At 40.2% G+C, this 21808-nt stretch overlaps 1 protein-coding gene across 1 annotated transcript; it reads right to left on the bottom strand.

Moving 5' to 3' along the window:
- Positions 1-286: 286 nt before the first annotated feature.
- Positions 287-20348, bottom strand: LOC139130639 (alpha-N-acetyl-neuraminyl-2,3-beta-galactosyl-1,3-N-acetyl-galactosaminide alpha-2,6-sialyltransferase-like). The gene is made up of 4 exons (XM_070696382.1): positions 20304-20348; positions 13759-14171; positions 3187-3294; positions 287-748 (listed from the first exon to the last, which is right to left on the bottom strand). The coding sequence occupies exons 2-4, from the start codon at positions 14064-14066 to the stop codon at positions 517-519; spliced, it is 648 nt and encodes a 215-aa protein (XP_070552483.1). The 5' UTR covers positions 14067-14171; positions 20304-20348; the 3' UTR covers positions 287-516.
- Between the last annotated feature and the right edge of the window lie 1460 nt (positions 20349-21808).

The raw sequence follows: 21808 nt of genomic DNA, 5'->3' as shown, positions 1-21808 counted from the left end.
CAACGAATTCTGAGCGTCACGAACATGACGGTAAAAAACTCGTATCTTTTTGTAATTTCGTCTGTTTTGTTAGCTTGCAGTACATATATTTGTCTGGATTAGGATTTCCTGTAACAGTGGGTTCTTATCTAAGCAGATACTGGCTGCAACATGATGTAAACATTGATTTGCATTCATTATTCGTTGTCACTCCCGGACCCTGGGATCGCGAGCGATGGCCGCAAACTACAGCTTTATAGTCATGAAAGCAAAATACCATGAATCGTCAAGAAAATAGTAACGACAATTAAAGGAAAACTTTTTATTGGCTTCAGAAAAGTTTTATTTAACATTATACAAAAAAGATAACATCTCGTAAAATTCACCACATTTCGATAAAACTATTTCTTGCTTAAATTATTGCAATTAATCCGACTTAGACGAACCGTCTTTTAAAATGAAGTTTCTGGTAAAACACTACAGATGATGTTTAAGTAGAATTAAATTATAGAAAAGTAGTAAAATCGACAGAGTACTCTAAGTTTTAAGAAAGGTAGTCTTTTGGAGTTCATCTAAGGTCTTCGCCGATGAAGATGGATGCCGAAAGGATATATTGTATGATTTCAGTCCCCATGACATAAATATGTATTTCTCTGTTAAAAAGCGATGTCCATGTTCTTTTGCCTTTTCGTGTGACAGATAGATAGCACATTCCTTGACTCCATTTGGGTCGAAGTAGTGGTACGGTACCATACTTTTAGGGTTTTGCCTGAAACAAAACAGAGTCACAATTAGCAACTGATGTCCAAGTCCTGCCAAAGGAGGCCACTTTTCGCGATGTAATTTTAATACACGCGACGAATCTATGCAACATTGCAGTTGTGTTACACGTATTTATTTGTCTTTTAAAATGTTTTAAGGGTGCACTGGTTGCTAGTATTTTGATTCATTAACAACAATGTGTCTCAGAGCACATTGTGGTTTCCCATATTGTTTTCCTATTGTTCACCTTCATTTCATTAATAGACATCAAATCAGGTCCAATAATCATTATCATTCGAGGTAACTATGAAATTTACCAGGTCCAAGGAATAAATCGAAAATGACAAAGGCAATGGGGTCATCTTGAACCACGAAATAGTAGTGGTACCAGGTGTTCGGAATGGGTAAGCGTACCCTGCCAGCTAGCTGCACCCGTCAAGATTGACCCAAAGCGACAAATCTATTGTTATTTGGTGAATTCACCAAATTACGTTTGTGAGTCAAAATTTGGTATGCTGTCACTCATCATTCCAGAAACAGACAGGTCATATTTTGATACCATATCTACGTATCTACCGTAGAACTTCTTAAATGATTTCACTAATCTACTTTCTGAGAATCCTTGCCTCACTAACTTTTGAGCTAATAGGCTGTGTCTAACTCGGAAGTCTTCATATGAATTGCATGCTCTACTGTATCCCAGGAGTTGTTATAAGTCGTTTTGCTGATTGTGAGATGATTATTAATAAGTGGAGCATTTGGTCTCCTATAAGTAAATCATGAAGGTTATGTTCTAACAACGAGAAAAAGAGATTTTGTAGAATTTATAAATTTCGTTCCATAAAGTGTGACAGAATTTACGTGAGTGTAATAAATTGTCTAGCATGGCGTTTCATCATTGCTACTACAGACGGGCAGAGGGGTGTTTGCTCCATACCACTTCTCTAACGGGCATAGTTGGTGAACAAGATATGGTGAAGGGCATCCAAGAGACCAAGATGATTGAAACGGTATACTCATAATACTTTCCCTTCAGCGGTATGGGGTCTTCTTAACTTTTTTTTTTGGGGGGGGGGGGGCTACCTTAATAGATTTTCTGGTGAATTTACCGACTCTAATAATGTTAAAGTTACAGCCAGCTAGAGTAAAAATCGTTGCATAATATTGTAGTTCTGACAAGTTTGATGAGAGATCTAAGCTTACAGATGATTGTTACACGTCTTTGTAATCAGACTTCGCGTCTGTGTGCGGCGTTGCACAGTCATTTGGAGCAGCAAACGACACTCCTGGGGGCAGTCAAACGTGAACTATTTGTCTGATTCCTCATATATTTCTGCTAGCCTAGGCAAACAATCTCGTAAAGTGAATATTTACATGAAGAACACAATTACTTGTTATGCTTCCCCGAAACACGAAATCAATATTGCCTAGCTTCACTTTATTTAGCGGATGCCTTGAAAAAGATTTCCTTAAGTTAACGACGTAACAAGAGAAGTACAGGTTTGAGGAGTGGTCGACACGCATAGACATCACACGAAGTTCGCATATTTCCTAACATCATTTTTCGCAGCTAAATCATCGATGGGAAAAGTACAACTACACCGAAAAGGACACACGTTTGCTCTGATCCACGTGCACAACTATATGCAGTGATAACTATATGCCACATTTTACCAAAAGTAAAGACGCATGCATTATTACACACACCCCGACCCAATCGCGCCCCCTTGCTGGCTTCAATCGTCTCTGGGCATACTGTGACGGTCGTGCGCTCCCGTGTTACGGTACTGCCTAAATCATTCACAATTTGTATTAATTGGATAATTACTAATATTCAGATTATAACTGAATAATGAGATTATGATGTCCAAAGAACCAAATGTGAGCAAAATGAAAACCAAATAACATGTAAACAACCTAATAACCAAATTATGGCATAATTACAACATAATGTATAGGCTACATAATAACGAATAATCAAACAACTGAATAGTGACATGACGAAATGTTGGTAAAGTAATGACCAAATAAGGATTTATTAATGACCAAATAACCAAATAATGTCATAATAACGACCATATAACTTCCGAATAAAGAGATCATACTAATTTTGGCGTTGTTCTCACTCCATAACACCGAGAATACCTACATTCGATTCATGCAGAGTGACGTCACTTATCAAATCATTCACTAGTGTGAACATCGGCGACATGTTAGACGATTTGGAACATCTTTTTACCGGGACTACACGCAGACAACTCGGTCTTAACTTGCAGGCATGAGCACGATGATTCAGAATTGCTGATGGAACCTTAAATATCTGCAAGTTGTACTGTTGCCAACAACTCTATCTTCAGTTGTATTGCGAAAATCCAGTTTCAAGCATTTTAGACTTCATCCGTTTTTTAACAACAGTTAATATATAGGATATTCCTAATTACTCACAGACAATAAGTAGAATCAACCATTCCATATATTACGATATCATCACATATCTTTCTCAACAAGACCATCGTAAAGAGGCCAGTAGACAACCAGGAACCAGAGGTATATCTGGAAAAAAGTGGCATAGATATTTTTATGACATACTCATTCTGTGTCGCGATTCGAAACGATAGAAATAGATAATTATGATGCCCAGTGGCTCGAAAAAGTGACACCAGAGGGTATTTTGCAAAGATTATTTCCCAGGGTAAATATCTTTGAGAAAGCACTGGGTCACATGATTATTCCACTCTACTGTTTATTCTTGTATCTTATTGCATTATGTATTGTCTACCCAGGAAATTTGTCTTAATTACAGGTAACTTCAGTCTCTGTCCAGATAAGCAATTTGACACCTTATTTGTGCATTCTATCAAAACACCCGAGTAAAATTAGTCTATTCTTTATATCTACTACATATTATCTACATAACTTGTGTGTGCCGCACAAAAAGTAAACGTATGACATAAAGGCAACTGTCTAACTTGGATGATCTACCCTAGCACGATAAGAACTGGATGGTGAAGTAGTGTCGATATAATCTGCAAATGGAACTTTATCTGCTTTTCTTTTTAAGTTGCACACTTGTCTTTATGAGTAATTTGTAATATCGCAATATTCAGCTATAGGGCACCTAACACTTTTGAGAAATTTGAAAAATGTAAAGATCCAATTATCCCAAATTAGTTCCAATCGTGTAGATGTTTGGGCTATCAATGATCTATCCAACTTGGTGACGTCATAGACTCTTGAGGTCTTTCTTGACATTCCGCATGTCATTACTAGTATGTGTCGCAATTCACCAGAACAAGTAAGACAAACGAAGCTAATATCTAGCGGTTCGGAAAGTGATGTCAGGTGGCATTTCCACCCTCCCCTCCAAATTGCTATTCCCGAGGGACAAAGTTTGTGTTGAGATATTCGGCCACGTGACCAATTCGCGGAGTGTTTTATACATTTGCAGTTGGTCAGAGTATGATGAGCCTCTGGTACAATAGGACGAGATGTTACCTTCCAACAGTTCAGGAACTTATAGAGTTCATAGATAATAGAGATTCAAGTTTCGTCTTTCGTGACATTTTCGGGGGGAGGGGATTGTAAAGAAACCCCACCATGCACAACGACCGCTCAGGAACACTCTCCCGGTAATTGAAACATGTATTGGTGCTTGGCGCACATTACAGCACACTGAAAACGATATCACGGAACAGTATGAACATGAGTGTTATAAAACACCTATTAGGCCAAAAAAAAAAAAAAGAATGTTTCTGGTCAGCGCGCGCGTCACTTGAAAAACAGCGCGTCATCCTTTTTTTTTCCTGGTTTGAGGCCGGCGGCTGTGGCAAACTACATACTGATTACTATAACACCAAACCAAAACGGCTGAAGAGAAAGAAAATTCTTTGGGCACATGATCAGTGACTGCATGAACAGTTTAAATGTTACTATATTGATAAAACTAACAAAACTGCCATTGTTATACCCCAGGCCATAGCGGTCCCGCTACGCTTTCGCCTCCCCCCCCCCCCCCGCCCGCTAACTACGCTTTGATTCTCCCCGCGACGACGCTTTAAAATATTCCCGCCATCCTTTAGTTCACACACGCTCTGCGTAGCTACCGAGAAGGGTCCGCTGACCTCCCTCCGAGCTCAGACATTATCTCCGTCCTGTGGCGGAGCAGGTCAAAAATTTGCATAGTTCATTGCGCATGCAAGGTAGACATTAGCAATATGACGATCTATGTAAGACGCAGTCTTGGCAGTCTGACAAGCCAATTAACACTGTGTGGGGACTCTTGTACTAACACAAATAAATGTTATTCACTGTCCAATCTGCCCGGCCTACGATTTCCGGCCAAACAGGCTACAAAAAGTCAGAAGCCATCTCGTCGCCAGTCATTGGCAACACCCGATAGAGGACGCTACGGACTGAGATAGATTTGAAATTTCTTATCGTGGACATAGTTTTAACGATAGTGCTGTTTGCTTCGAGCTGGGACATTTTAAAAGTTTCGTCATATGCACAGCGTGTTGGATATTGCATTTTGTTGGAAACTCAGCGTTTTTTTTTCTTAAATGTTGACTATAGATGGAGACTCGAGCATATTGGACGATACTACGGACTAAGCTAAGACGTGGACGGAATTTTAATCTTACTGCAGTTTGCTCCGAGCTGAGACATTTTGATAATTAAGACACATAGCGTGTCGGATATTCCGGCAAAGTGATGACATTTTTCGTAAGCATGGACTTTAGATATTATTAATATTATTAATCTTTATTTAAACTCGATAACTCCATAGATGAAACACCTCTTTTCATGGAGGTCGAATAGACAAAAGAAAATCATATTAGCAGCACCAACTTGAAAACACGAAAAAAAAGAAGTACAAATATCAAAGAAACTACGAAGGAGCATCAGACAAGTAAATAGAATACGGAAAGTTATTACAAGATTTCTTAAAGCTATGATTGATTTGAGGAGATTGTTATATTCATCCACACCCGCAACAGACAAGGTGTTTTGATAAAGAAGTGTATATTTGGGAACTTTAAGGAGGTTCTGATTGGAAGAACAAAGTGATCTGGAAAGGATATAATTATTGAACATATTGGCTACATAATCAGGGGTTAGATTGTGAGTTGCTCTGTAAATTTGGGCCAAGATATAGTCCTGAGATTATTGTGGATGCAACCAAACGTGAGTGATTGGCCATTTTTTGTTGTGGACGGAGTTTTAACGTTAGTGCAGTATGCTCTGAGCTGAGACATTATAACCGTTTTGTCATATACACAGCGTATAGGATCATGCACATTGCTGCCAATGATTGACTTTTCGTATCTATGGCCTTAAGATAGAGTTATGAGTTTATAGGAGAATACAACGAACTGAGATAGATTTTAAATTTCGAAGCCTGGATGTAGTTTTCATCTGCATTTTGCTCGAGTTGAGACATTTTAAAAGTCTCGTCATATAGGCCTACACAGCGTATGGATATTGCAGTTTGTTAGAAACTTAGCGTTTTTTCTTTAAAATATTGACTATAGATAGAGTGTCGAGCAAAATGGAGGATGCTACGAACTGAGATAGATTGAATTTTCTTATCATGGAAAATATTTTAACGTTAGTGCAGTTTGCTCCGAGCTGAGACATTTTAAAAGTTTCGTCATATTCACAGCGTATTGGATATTGGGGTTTGTTGGAAACTCGGCGTTTTTTCTTAAATGTTGATTATAGACGGCGACTCGAGCATATTGGAGGATGCGACGGACTGAGATTGATTGGTAATTTCTTGACATGGACGGAGTTTTACATTAGTGCAGTTTGCTCCGAGCTGAGACATTTTGATAATTTATGTATTACACATAGCATGTCGGATATTGTGGCAAAGTGATTAAATTTTTCGTAAGCATGGACTTTAGATATAGTCCTGAGATTATTGTGGATGCAACCGAACGTGCATTGAGTGATTTGTCAATTTTTTTGGCCTGGACGGAGTTTTAACAGTTTTAACGTTAGTGCAGTATGCTCCGAGCTGAGACATTATAACCGTTTCGTCATATATACAGCGTATTGGATCTTGCACATTGCTGCAATAATGGTTGACTTTTCGTATCACTGGCCTTTAGAGAGAGATGTGAGCTTATTGGAGGATATAACGGACTGAGATAGATTTTAAATTTCGAAGCCTGGACGTAGTTTTATCTGCAGTTTGCTCCGACTCGGAGCTGAGACATTTTAACTCGTCCTAGGCCTATACAGTGTATTGGATTTTGCAGTTTGTTGGAAACTTAGCATTTTTCTTAAATGTTGACTATAGATAGGGTGCCGAGCATATTGGATGGTGCTACTTACTGACTCGGAGATAGATTAGTAATTTCTTAACATGGATGGAGTTTTAACGTTAGTGCAGTTTGTTCCGAGATGAGACATTTTGACCGTTTCGTAATATGCATAGCGTATTGCATGTTGCAGATTACTGCAAATAATTGACTTTTCGTATCCGTGGACTTTAGATAGTCCTGAATTTATTGTTTTTGTACTATTCATAGCGTGTCGGATATTGCAGATTGCTGCAAAGTGAATGACTTTTCGTATCCGTGGAATTTCATAGAGTCCGGAGTTTATTAAATGATGTTGCAGACCGAGATAGAATGGTAATTTCGTAGCCTGTACGGAGTTTTAACGTTACTGCAATTTTGCTCCGAGCTGAGACATTTTGACCGTTCCTCATACACACTGCGTATTGCATGTTGCAGATTGCTGCAAACAATTGACTTTTCGTATCCGTGGACTTTCGATAGAGTCCTGAATTTATTGTAGATGCAACGGACTGAGATAGACTGGTCATTTCTTAGCCTGGACAGAGTTTTAACGTAAGTGCATTTTGCTCCGAGCTGAGACTTTAATATTTTTTGTACCTATACATAGTGTGTCGGATATTGCAGATTGCTGCAAAGTGAAAGATTTTTCGTAACGGTGGACATAAAATGGAGTCCTGAGTTTATTAGAGAATGCTACGGACTGGGATAGATTAGTAATTTCCTAACCCGGACAGAGTTTTAATGTTAGCGCAGTTTGCTCCGAGCTGAGACTTTGATAATTTTGTACCTACACATAGTGTGTCGGATATTGCAGATGGCTGCAAAGTGAATGACTTTTCGTATCTGTGGATTTTGATAGAGTCCTGAGTGTATTGGAGGATGCTGCAGACTGAGATAGAATGGTAATTTCGTAGTCTGCAATTTGCTCCGAGCTGAGACATTCTGACCGTTTCTCCATACACACTGCGTATTGCATATTACAGATTGCTGCAAACTATTGACTTTACGTATCCATGGACTGTAGATAGAGTCCTGAGTGTATCTGGAGAATGCTACGAACTGAGATAGATCAGTAATTTCTCAGCCTTGACGGAGTTTAACGTCAATGCAGTTTGCTCCGAGCTGAGACAATTGATAATTTTGTACTATACATAGTGTGTCGGATATTGCAGATGGCTGCAAAGTGATTGACTTTTCATATCTGTGGACTTTTATAGAGTCTTGAGTTTATTGGAGAATGCTACGAAATGAGATAGATTAGTCATGTCGTTGCCCGGATGGAGTTTTAACGTCAGTGCAGTTTGCTCCGAGCTGAGACTTTCGTACCTACACTTTGCGTGTTGGGTATTGCAGTTGGCTGCAAAGTGAATGACTTTTCGTATCCGTGGACTTTGACAGAGTCCTGAGTTTATTGGAGAATGCTACGGACTGAGATACATAGTAATTTCTCAGCCTTGACGGAATTTTAGTGTCAGTGCAATTTGCTCCGAGCTGAGACATTTTGACCGTTTCTCCATACACACTGCGTATTGCATATTGCAGATTGCTGCAAACTATTGACTTTTCGTATCCATGGACTGTAGATAGAGTTCTGAGTTTATTGTGGATGCAAGGGACTGACATAGATTTGAAATTTCTTTACATGGTCGGAATTGTTACCTTGGTGCAGTTTGCTCCGAGCTGAGACATTTTATAATTTCTGTACTATACATAGCGTGTATATTGTAGATGGCTGCAAACTATTGATTTTTCGTATGTATGGACTGTAGATAGAGTTTTGAGTTTATTGTAGATGCAACAGACTGCGATAGATTTGAAATTTGTTTTCATTATCGGAGTTTTAACCATGGTGCAGTTTGCTCTGCGCTGAGACATTATTTCATTTTGTACTATACATAGCTTGTCAGATATTGCAGATGGCTGACTTTTCATATCTGTGGACTTTGATAGAGTCCTGAGTGTATTGGAGAATGCTACGGCCTGAGATAGATCAGTAATTTCTCAGCCTTGACGGAGTTTAACGTCAGTGCAGTTTGCTCCGAGCTGAGACTTTAATAATTTTTGTACCTACACTTAACATGTTGGATATTGCAGATTGCAGCAAAGTGATTGTCTTTTCTTATGTGTGGACTTTCATAGAGTCCTGAGTGTATTGGAGGATGCTGCAGACTGAGACGGATTGGTAATTTTTTTAGCCTAGACGGAGTTTTAACGTTAGCGAAGGTCACTCGGAGCCGAGTCATAGATTGTCGGATATTGCAGATTGCAGCAAAGTGAAACTGAAGACAATAGATAGCCGTGAGCATATTGAAGAATGCTTGGAATTGAGATGATTTCGTCGTTTCTTAACAAAATAGGAGTTTAACGCTATAGTGCAGGTTACTCAGTTCTGAGACAATTAAATAATTTTGTTACACGCATAGCTGGTGCGGTCTATCAGATAGTACAGATTGCTGCAAACTATTTTCGTGTCACAACTACACGCTACTGTAATCTTTTCAAGGTATTCTCAAGTTGTGTCAACTTTTTTATCTCATAATTCGACGAGCAGCATCGGAAAGTTGGTATCTATTCGCGTCACAATGTATGTTGTACAATGGAGAGAATGAAATGAAAGCCGTTGAGGAGTTTTCTTTAATCTTCGAACACTTCAGGGCTCGAAATTAGCGGTAGTCCCGCGCCCACAGACTACCAACTTTTCCCAGGGGCTACCAAAACCCATGAAATGGTAGCCCACACGGACTACCAAAGCCTTGGACATGAAAGTACTTAGTGGGTGACATGATGTTGATCGCTGTGAGATGACCGACGCTCATACAGTCAACCCAGCTAGACACAGAAAGGCCAGGCTATGACTTTATTATGCAACTTAAAAGGCGACAGTGCATGCAGTCGAATTTATTGTGACAAACTTTCGATAAAATATCATTATCTAAACTGATGTACTTAGATGACAGGCTTGGGAAATGCATGAAATGATGGCCAAGGAACATTCATTTTCATAGTTATTTAATCACAATGTATCAATCACAATTAAACACAAAATTATTCAAACTGCAAAGAAAAAGCTGTCGGGCCATCAACAAATTACGCTTTCAGAAGTGTACCAGATCATCCAATGATAGTGTATTATCGTGGAGAAATATGGCCAAAATTGCCACGAAAGTATTATGAACATGACTGTACCAAGTTGTCATCCTGAAATTCATAGCGAACCAAATTTTAGCCAAGTTAATGTTTACACGTGCTGAGTGAAAAGTCGATGTCATGGCGAACATCAAAATTTGCATCTAAGCTCTGTGTATGTGTGAATAGGTCGTCAAACTTTGAGGCGTCCACTACACATGCTATACCGTTCTCCTAAAGCTACGATCTGCAGGTATTGATGTCAATGACTGGAATATTCACTTGCTGGGTAGAATCATGAAAAATAAATCTTTCACTGTCAAGATATAAATAAAATATCCTTTACAAAAAACTTTTCATTCATACATGGACTACCAGACTTTGTCACTGGGCTCCCAACTTTAGAAAACGGTAGCCCACTGGGACTACCTAAGAAAAAAGTTAATTTCGAGCCCTACACTTCCTTGACAAGTGTTCACAAAATAACTTCGAAAATTGCGAAAGTGACCTCTATTCGCAAATACTGTTAACTTTCAGAAATCTCGTGATGTTTTCGTTGTAAATATTTGCTTAATTGCCGTGGAGATAATTTTGACCCTCTTATTAAAATTGAAAATTAAGCTTGTGAACTTCATAATGTGTCTGTCTGCCGAGCTTTAATAAAATATTAAAACTTTTTGCAGCGGAAAATATGTGTTTAGCAACACCTCTAATATGGCTTTCAGCTGGCGTTTCCTGTCCTGTCAAAATGTTAGTCTTTTTCGTTTTATGTAAGCTTTGGAAACCACAAAATAATAATAATAATAATAATAATAATAATAATAATAATAATACAGGACGTAAGTACGGAAGAATTACCTCTCTGCCTTTTGACCGTAACGTACAACTTTTAAAATATCACTGATTAGGTATTTTGTTGTAGGAAAATAATTATATAAATTCCTTTCAGGGGAAAGTATTCTATTTGGCGACAGAGTTTTTCCTCAGCTCCCTAAAGGGTTGGTAAAGTGAAACAGAATTACAGTCAACTCGCACTTTTTCCGACCCGCCCAGAACCAACTCGCCCGATTCAAACTCGCCCGATACCACCTCGCCCGATTCCAACTCGCCCGATACCAACTCGCCCGTTTGTTTTGAGATAGGGTGTTGTAGATTCCACGTACGCTGGCCCGATGGCCCGAGGCCAGCTATTTTCATGTCATGCCAGGCCAGTAACTCGTGAAAGACGGTCCTGCTGTTCCTAAAGAAGTGAGCCAGTACGCAGTAACTATCCCTATTCGTAAAGAAGCCGAACGAAATTTATTCTTTCTAGAGATTTGCAAAACGTGCAATTCGCAAATAAAAAGTTTTCCTGTTGGCACATATTTCAAGCCGCACCTGTGGTTCTCTATGTTAGAAATATTTGTTGTTAGAAATAAAACGTTTTATGCGTACCAGTTGCTGCGAAAACGAGCCCTGCCACTCCTTGACATGTTCTTCCACTCCAATGACCAAGCTACCCGAGTGGTAAAGGCTACGGATTCGCAGCAAGCGTAGCAGTAGCTCTGTATGGCAGGGCTGTGTGTTTACCGGCGTTATACGGCCTCCGTATAACGCCGGTAAACACACAGCCCTGCCATGAAGAGCTAGCGTACTAGGTGCTCATAAAATTGCAAAATAATATCGGGCGAGTTGGTATCGGGCGAGTTGGAATCGGGCGAGTTGGAATCGGGCGGGTTGGAGAAAGTGCGAGTTGACTGGTACCCAGTAAAACAAGGTTCTTTTACAAGGTATAAAGCGAAAAAATCTTGTAGATTATATTGGCGATGTCTACTTAGCATGCGCAATGAACTATGCAAATTATACGACCTGCTCCGTCACAGAACGGAGATAATGTCTGAGCTTCGAGGAGGTCAGCGGATACTTATGTAGCTACCAGCTGATGCATACATTGTCTAAGCGCTCACTGCAACTTTTAACCTGGTGAAAGAGTGGAAGGTGTGAAGTATGGTATGCATCAGATAAGTTGTCCGGAAGTGTTGAGAGGAACGTTAAAACAATAGAAGAATCGGCTGGGTTGTTCACAAATTTTCATTCCAGAACGACTATTACGACCAACAAAGACAGTATACATCGCGGACAAGTGTTCACAGAGGTAGGCGGTGTAGCACTAGCAGGGCCTTTGATCACATTCCCATGCTTTGATCAACGAAATGGACCGCAAAAGAAACAAGAGTTGACTGGTGAGGTTGATTATGATTGTACAACGATGAGTTTTGTCTGAGTACGATCACGATCGCGATCGAGTTCACATTGCATAAATTTCAATATGGCGGCGGCCATGTTGGTCGACAGGTTCATAACGTGTTGACATTGATCCTGGCGTCGCGTGTGGTTCCACTCTGACACCACTTTGAAAGATTTTACACCTGATTTTCGAGGGATTCTAGTTGTACTTAGTTCATTTCTTGTGATCATCTTGTTGGTATTTTTAAAATCAAGAATCGAACGACGATGTTCAGTGGAAGTAGACGTTATGCGGGGGGGGGGGGGGGGGGGGGGGCGCTGGTTGAAATCTATCCCCGTGATGAAAAATTATTCGCGGTGTTTGTCGTTCAAAAATGATATAAAACTCAATTGCATTTGAATTGTGTAAAGCTTAAACTTGTGAATTTTCCTCTTTGTTGGCAAGTTTTGAGAATTTAGTAGCAATATATGTATTAATGAAACTCCAATCAGACGAACCATTTCTTGCTCTCAAAGTTTCAATCTGAATCTTCTGTTTTAATTGCAATTGTAATTACAATACTGTGATGATTTATTTAAGTGTAATAAAGAGTTTCCATGATGTTCAAACTGCACTTGTGTGTTACCATTGCATTTTGTTGTGAGTGTACATGTATGTGTGGATGCATGTGCAAGCTTACATCCATATGCAAATATAAATTAATGATATGCAAATGATTATGCAAATTAGCGCTAAGCTTTGGCGCTTTAACTGACCCTGCTCCCTCCCTGAGGAGGAGGAAAAAAAAAAAAAAAAAAAAAAAAAAAAAAAAAGCCGCGTCGCCGCACCATTTTTTAAAGAAAGGCCTGACCAGAAACATTTCTTTTTTTTTTTTTGGCCTTACCTGATCTTTATTCGGGCTATGGCGCACCTTTATATACCCTCACGCCGTTAGTTACAGGAAAGACACTGCTATTTCCCAAAGTCTACGGCCTCAATTTTCACGAATGTAAATCTCCATGTTCTGTATCTACTGGCAGCAGTATTTTACGTGACGATGATGAATCTTATATTGAAAGTCAATGATACTCTTTCAGCTCAGAGCCAGTGGTAGCACTAGTTTTGTGGCAATTGCTGGATTAAATCAAAAAAGGTTTTGTGTCAAATATGTGAAAAAAATAATTTCTGGTATGGATTGAATTAAACGTTTTCCGTCACACATATTTTCATTGATTTTCAATCGTAAATTGTTTTAAAATTTGAACCGTGATAAAACTCGACTGAACAGTGGTCTGGGAACTTTAATCTACTTGTATACCAATATGTCAGTTACGAACGTAGTCCTACTTGGTTAATATATATATAGCACACATTTACCTGCTTTTGCCTGTTTCGATCTGGAACACATGTTCCGCATATTCGTACTGTTCGTTCGTTAACATATAAAACTCAATATCCAGGTTTTCCTTTTGCATTTTTGAAATATAATTGTAAACGACTCCACGTCCCGATGTCTCCATTTCCCTTGGCGGTCCCCAAACAACAATGTATTTGGGTTTTCCAGTACCCGCTAGAAGAGTCGTCGCATTGCGGGTCAAAGCAGTGATAGCGGAATGGGCCACAAATCGAAGTGTGGTTCTGAAACCCACGTCCCTTTCGTATCCAACGGTAGGGCTGCCATTCATACGAATCACACAAGATGAAGAGTCGATTTCGTTACCAGCCCCTGAATTTAACAATTGTCCGGATGCAGATACCAATGAACAATGGTTGCAGTGTAGATCTAAAACCTAGAACACCAGAAAGAACAAAACAAGTGTTTGTACAGGACAACAAACAAAATAACGTCTTCAGAATATCAGGCTTCTTCACTCCTTTTCCTTTCAAAATCCCTTAACCACAGAATAAACGTTTCCATGAGATGACAGTTTGCCCACGCTAGCTTCTATTATATTGTGTTTGTAATCATAGGGGATGAATCACCTGGCTGTAATTCTTTAAATTTCAATCTTCTGTGTTGAGATTTTTCTAACTTGAAGAAAACAAATACTGTATTAAATTCGCTGTAGAGGAAAATCAACTAGTCTGTCTACATTGATATACGAGGTAATTTTGCATCGTGGAATACACCCATGTTTTAAATGTACAATTATAATGATTGCAATCATGATTTGTTCAGAAATGTTATTTACCGATTGATAAAAAAGGCGAGAACTATACAAGCTTGTAAAAAGGCAGCAAGAGGTGACAATATCCTCAACAATATTGATATCATAGTACCTCAGGGACAGAAATTCAGGCCTTCAAATTTTATCAATTTTCTTCTGACCTACCACTTGTGGGGGCTCATTTTGAAGCTCTCGGAGTAAGAAGAGTATTCATGGTCTTAGTTTTTCGAAAATCGAAAATTTTATTCCTTCCCTTAGAGTTAACACAGGGATGGCGGCCATTTTGGATTTCAAATATCGAGAAATCGCAAGTTATTTGTCTCTCTAGTACCAAAGTTTGCACGGTGACCCCTGATTTTTATTCCTGCTTTGGTAAGAGAATGGTTGAAAGTTTCACTGAGGAAAGTTTGAGCAAAAGTTTAAGTCTTTCACTTTCGAGGTGTACATATTACCTTAGGCCTAATCCCTGTCGTTTAGGGAAATTACAGTAAAATTTTAAATCATTAAAATAACTGCGAACCCCAAATGATATATACAAGAAATGAAATTGTCCCCAACCCTTAAAAAAAGCCCAAAACATTGTAGGAATATTGGCCTTCCTTTAATCCACTACGGCTAAAGGGCCGCATTATTGTTTGACCGGCGCTGACCACTGTGCGGATCAAAACTATTACAACGCTTACAGGCAAGCCTTGCCACTTCGATGCCTGGTATGCATGTTTTTTTACACACTCTAAACGTTTCCATATCATTCACAGGAAGGAACTTAGGGACCGTTCAGTTTTTACGACCGGGGGGCCCGGCAAAATCCAGGGGGGGGTCATCATAATTTTGGAATCCGCGAAGGGGGGTCATCACTTTTTTACTGGTAGGAAAGGGGGGGTCACCACATTTTCAAAAACATAATACCTACAACAAAGTTCACTTTATGCCATGGCCATGATCGACCCTCTTTACCGGCGGGCCGCCAAAGGCAGCCCACTATTATAAATACACTTTATGTATTACCCATGACCCTCTTAATGGGCAGACGCCTTTGGCGGCCCACTCCAATTAGGTTAACTTCATGCAATGGCCATGATCGACCCTCTTTAACGGCGGGCCGCCTGCGGACGGGCGGCCAACTACAATAGATTTTCTTTATTGTAATACCCCATGACCATCTTAACGGCCGGACGCCTTCAGCGGCCCTGTTCAGTAAAGTTTACTTCGTGCAATGGCCATGATCGACTCTTTTTTTACCAGCGGGCCACCTTTGGTTGCCAACTAGAATAAAGTTGACTTTAGGTAATGGCCCATGACTCTCTTCAAACAGTGTTCTCGCTAAAAGCCGGCAGCCGGCAAAAATAGCCGCCTGGCAAGTCAAAAAAGCATGTGACCAGCCGGCTGGTGTCACACTAGTAAAGTAATATGTCGCATTTTCACTGAAGCCTTGCCCATATGTCTGAAATAACAGAGAAAACGACGTTAAACTTGCCAAAATGTCCCGATAAAACTCGTACGTCGAACTTCCGTAAACACATACAATCACAGTCGCTCGAGAGCTATTCAGCTCTGGGACTATTCGCCCCATAGACGAGTGTGCAGAAGCGAGAAATACCCCAAGTCTGGAAACAGAATGGCTATAAAAACCACGCCATGTCACATTCCGTGTCCGATTTCACTGTGAAAATTAGCAAGTTCATCTATCATGCAACCGTCGATCGTTCCCTATCATTCTAAAATTTCATACCTGATACTTTATCTGATTCAAAAACGCTTGTTTCGTGTGATTTTCGGCCGAATTCGACGGACACCTCGCCAAAACCTGGGGGTGAGCAACATTCCGGTCACCTCACAGTGGACGTTGGGCACCTCCATTTACTGACGTTAGCACCGCGTACCCATGAGGGGTGACTTGAAGGTTGTTCATCCCTTATGTTTTGGCGACGTGTCTTCTGAAGTCGGCCGAAAATCACACGAAAATTCATACCAGATACTTCATCTGCTTACAAAATGCGCATTTCTTGTGATTTTCGGCCGAGTTTGAGAGACGCCTGGTCAAAACATAAGCATAAGCAACATTCCAGTCATCCCTCATGGGTAGGCAGCGCCAACGTCAGTAAAGTGGAGGTACCCAAGAGGTGACCAGAATGTTGCTCACCCCCAGGTTTTGGCGAGGTGTCTGTCGAATTCGGCCGAAAATCACACGAAACAAGCATTTTTGAATCAGATAAAGTATCAGGTATGAAATTTTAGAATGATAGGGAACGATCGACGGTTGCATGATAGATGAACTTGCTAATTTTCACAGTGAAATCGGACACGGAATGTGACATGGCTTGGTTTTTATAGCCATTCTGTTTCCAGACTTGGGGTATTTCTCGCTTCTGCACACTCGTCTATGGGGCGAATAGTCCCAGAGCTGAATAGCTCTCCAGCGACTGTGATACAATCTAGAAATGCTTTACGTACAACGCCCAATCAGATTAAGCGTTCTTACTCACTCTTCCCAATACATGGAAATTTACATAGGACAAGATCTCATCACAACGTGATCATTGCAGTGATTGGCCGATTTTGTTTCGCGCCCTCTAGCATGTTCTGAGCGGGTCATAGATCATGAGGTCAAGGTAAATTTTCTCGAACAACAAACGCAATGGCGGCATTAGCCCAGCGTACGATGCAATCTCCACCGCAGAGTTCTTATCGGCGTGTATTTCCCACAATTCCTTGCGCTGTCGCCGATAATGACTCTGCCACAGGTGTCTTGTTTACGTGGTAAATCACCACATACCGATCTGCAAACCGGAAGTCAGCTCGAAAACCGACACCGAGACGAACTCGCCGAAAATACAAAGTCCATCCTCGATGCAAAAATGTTCATCGGTTTGAATGCTAATTACTATAAGTTTATAGCAAAACATGAACTGGAAAAATATAATTACCATTGGAACTACTTTTAAATAATGTAAGTATTCGGGAAGAAACAAGGCTTTGACCTGTTCTGACCTTTGCGCGAATCCCCTGTATCGTCTGCTGATGATGTATTTTCTTGAATTGTGACTACTCCTGCACTCGAAGTCATTTACCAAGGCCATATATATGAATACTCAAGAAAGAACAATAAATAAACACTGAAAAGAGAAAATGACGTTTTTATTTGAATTTGTAGATAACTGTGCGCGTGCTGGAACGAATTCGAACTGCCGCGCGTTACTGTGGCAATACCATAGCTACAGTGCGCGACAGGTAAAAAAGTAGTTCATTGACGTTCCAATGACCTCGAGGTCACATGAATATTAATCTGCCTGTGCCTGGTTCCGAGAGTGCGTACGATGCTGTGTGTTCCGCTACAGCTAATCGCCCCGCTCACCACAGCCCCGCAAAGACCCGTACGTAGGGTCGGTGACTTCAAATCCATTTTGGGACTTGACGTAAAAAGCCAAATTACTGCCGAAATTCAGCGTTCTTGGGCCCAAGTCGTATCCTTGCCTACCTCAGCTACTCGATCGCTTCCAAAAATGCCAGTCTTTTATTCACTTCTCGTAAATAACCGTCGATGTCGGCAACTCTCTCGATGCTGTGTGTTGGCCGCTACAGCCAACACACAGCATCGTACGCAGGGCTAGCAAGAGAGTTGCTGTGGAAAACTGAACGGTCCCTTAATGACTGGATTGTTTGTAATCTGGTCGTAATTTGTACCCCAGACTTGTGATAGTAATCTGTCTCAAGGCTTACATGTCAGATGTATTTCGGTGGGCACACAGTCCATGTAGCCGACAATGAGATGCAAATGATATGCGGTAAAGGTCTCCTCGACTAACTTTCAGCTGGCTGCTCACTTTCTACTATTTTTATAGTATTTTATACAGAGGCACAGACTTATTCTACCTTCAACTTAAAACTGATAGTGATTTTGTAGCTCATTCTTTACTACTTTTCTTAGTTTTTGGAAGCCGGTAACAGACACTTCGTGTTCGTGTCGGCTACATGGCTTTCGGTGTCAGTTTTCTGTGTTTATCCTATACTTAAAAACTATCGACTGTTGATTGACCAATCAGAGTGCTCAATTCAGGGTGTTTTATTTACTCGTAAAGCCTTGGTCACCAAATTCCAGAAACGAATGACAGCGCCGTAGTAAAGTACTGTCCAATCAAAAGTGAACATGTCATATTCTGTAGACATCTGGTACGTTTTAATATTCAAATTTGGTAACACAGCGGAAACCAGCTGCAACACAATTTCTGCTGTACCCTAGGGCATTTATAGGATGTTCCATTACATTGGAAGGCTATTTCACAAATAAAAATTTTAATTCATATCCTAAACATGTTACATTGACAAAGGGGACGGTTGACGTAAACACATTGAAAACGAAAATATATCAGTTATGGGCGATAGTTTTTAAGTCGGATAAAACCCTCGTACTCGGGCTCTTCTGGTATATAAAGTCCAACCCTATGATAAAATGTCTCGGCCTGCGGCCTCGACATTTTATCGTTGGGTTGGACTTTATATACCAGAAGAGCCCTCGTACTCGGGCTTTATCCTATACAAACAATCCAGTCATTGTGTTCCTTATCCTATAGGTTACTTATTGTTGTGGTAATTCAGAAATCAAACTTCAAGGCCGACATCTTGTACTGCTATGCTATTGCTGTGAAGATAACACCAGTTTTATGTTTTAAGCTGTTAAAAACTGAAAGTCAATGATGCGCTTTGAGTGTCCTAATATAATATTGTATGTGCAAATCTTATGCGACACTTAACACTCTGAGCGTCCGTGCCCTAGCCAGCCAACTGTTTCGTCCCTCGACAACGGTAGACGGCTCCAATATAGCCTACCCTTTCATAAAATGAATGTTCCACTTTATTCATATGCCGAGCTCGAGGCCGAGTCGCGAGACCACATAAAAACTGCGACACGATAGATGAAACTATTGTGCAAATAACTGAAACACTTCATATTAAACCTGTATTGGCATACTCACAGTCTCTCCACAAATATTTTTGAAGGGACCGTGATATACTGTACCTTTTTCTGGTCTAATGACACATATTGAAACGGATCGCCATTCACTATACCGGAACCATTCAAACTAGCTTCCGTTCCGTCTGACGTCGTTAGGCTGTGGCTGTGGGACTCGTTTGTTGTGATTTTTACAGTTTTTAACCCGATGCGAAAAATATCGAGATTGGATGTAGTCTGTACTGTTACCGCGACTGGTACATTCAGTAATGAATGCTTAGTATCAAACCAAAAAACGGCGACGTAAATAAACCCCGCAGCGAGCACGATTAAGGGAAAAACCAAGCGGTATTTCATGACAAAGGAGGAAGTAGAGGTCGACCGGTCGCATCTGTACCTGTCCTTGAAATCGCCTATAGACCTTTGGTGGTATACGTCATTGAAACAATCCCGGGATGTTGCAGTCAGAACACGACGAACATGACGTGAACAAAATGGCTATCTCATCTGTGGCGGAAAAAGTGATCACATGACAACATCTGACTCGGTGAACTACAGCTGATCCACTTTATCATTAACGCGGTGTTTATAAATGGCGGACACATATTTGTACGGCCGATATCGTGATACGGACTGTGTCATTATATTGCAGGTTTTTGAAGAATATCATAACGGTAAAAGTATAAGAAAGTGAAACAATTATATGTAAAGGCACATTTGCTATTATAAAAACCATATCTGTAGCCAGAACACATAATAATTCAATATCAAAGTTACAGTTAAATATATGTATTTAGGCCAACCTTAGCCCTGCGTACGATGCTGTGTGTTCCGCTACAGCTAATCGCCCCGCTCACACGGGGCGATTAGCTGTAGCCGAACACACAGCATCGTACGCAGGGCTAGGCCAACCTGAGAGTGTAGGCGAGATGATACGTGACGTTTTAATCACTCTGAACCTGAAGGGTTCAAACTTTGCCGCATATAGCAAAGCAAGGGTCAGAAATAATCGCATGGATGAATGAATGTGCTGTAATGTTTGTCTTCACACTGTCGTAAACCACGCGCCTCTTTACGGCAACAGCTTAGCGCTACCCGTCAGCGGAGCGGAAATTATTGCTCTGGCTCGTGAGAATGGTCTTCACATGGATGACCCTCAAGGATTCAAATCCCTCTACAGAAGTTTGCGAAACATTAATATTGTTATAGCTCTCCTTTTACTAACCACTCTACCATACAATAAAGTTGCAGTTACGAGCAAGGAAGTAAACTTAAACTTGGCACATGGACGTACTTTATTCTTCGTTTTTAGGTCTGTAGAATTCGTATGAAATGTGTATTTGCTATACAACGCCGCCCCCAACTGTTCGATGTATTTGCCTTTTTATTCGATGATTACATAACAGTCACGCGAGCAGTCAATAATATATCAGATATTGTTGACACAATCCTGCAATATCAAAGGTCAACGTAGTAGGCGAGTTCTTACGCAATGGTTCAGTGCAGATTACGACAGTGTTTTTTCACGTTGTCGGCATTTGCACGCATAGGCCAGTTAAGCGTATACAAAAAATGATATTACAGTATGGTGTCCAATCCATGCCAAAATTACTACTTTGATTTTACAACACAACATGCCATTCCGGATTCTGTTTTACAATCCAACATGCTATTTCACAACACAACATGCACTTCCAAATCCTATTTTACAACTCAACATGCTATTTCACAACACAACATGCACTTCCAAATCCTATTTTACAACTCGACATGCTCTTCCCAATTTCATTTGACAACACATCATGCACTTCCAAATCCTATTTTACAACTCAACATGCTATTTCACAACACAACATGCACTTCCAAATCCTATTTTACAACTCGACATGCTATTTCACAACACAACATGCACTTCCAAATCCTATTTTACAACTCAACATGCTCTTCCCAATTTCATTTGACAACACATCATGCACTTCCAAATCCTATTTTACAACTCAACATGCTATTTCACAACACAACATGCACTTCCAAATCCTATTTTACAACTCAACATGCTCTTCCCAATTTCATTTGACAACACATCATGCACTTCCAAATCCTATTTTACAACTCAACATGCTCTTCCCAATTTCATTTGACAACACATCATGCACTTCCAAATCCTATTTTACAACTCAACATGCTCTTCCCAATTTCATTTGACAACACATCATGCACTTCCAAATCCTATTTTACAACTCAACATGCTCTTCCCAATTTCATTTGACAACACATCATGCACTTCCAAATCCTATTTTACAACTCA

Source organism: Ptychodera flava, chromosome 4, assembly GCF_041260155.1.
Source record: "Ptychodera flava strain L36383 chromosome 4, AS_Pfla_20210202, whole genome shotgun sequence".
Taxonomy (NCBI): domain Eukaryota; kingdom Metazoa; phylum Hemichordata; class Enteropneusta; family Ptychoderidae; genus Ptychodera; species Ptychodera flava.
The sequence above is the reverse complement of the archived record's forward strand: the minus strand, read 5'-3'. Positions and strand labels throughout refer to the sequence as shown.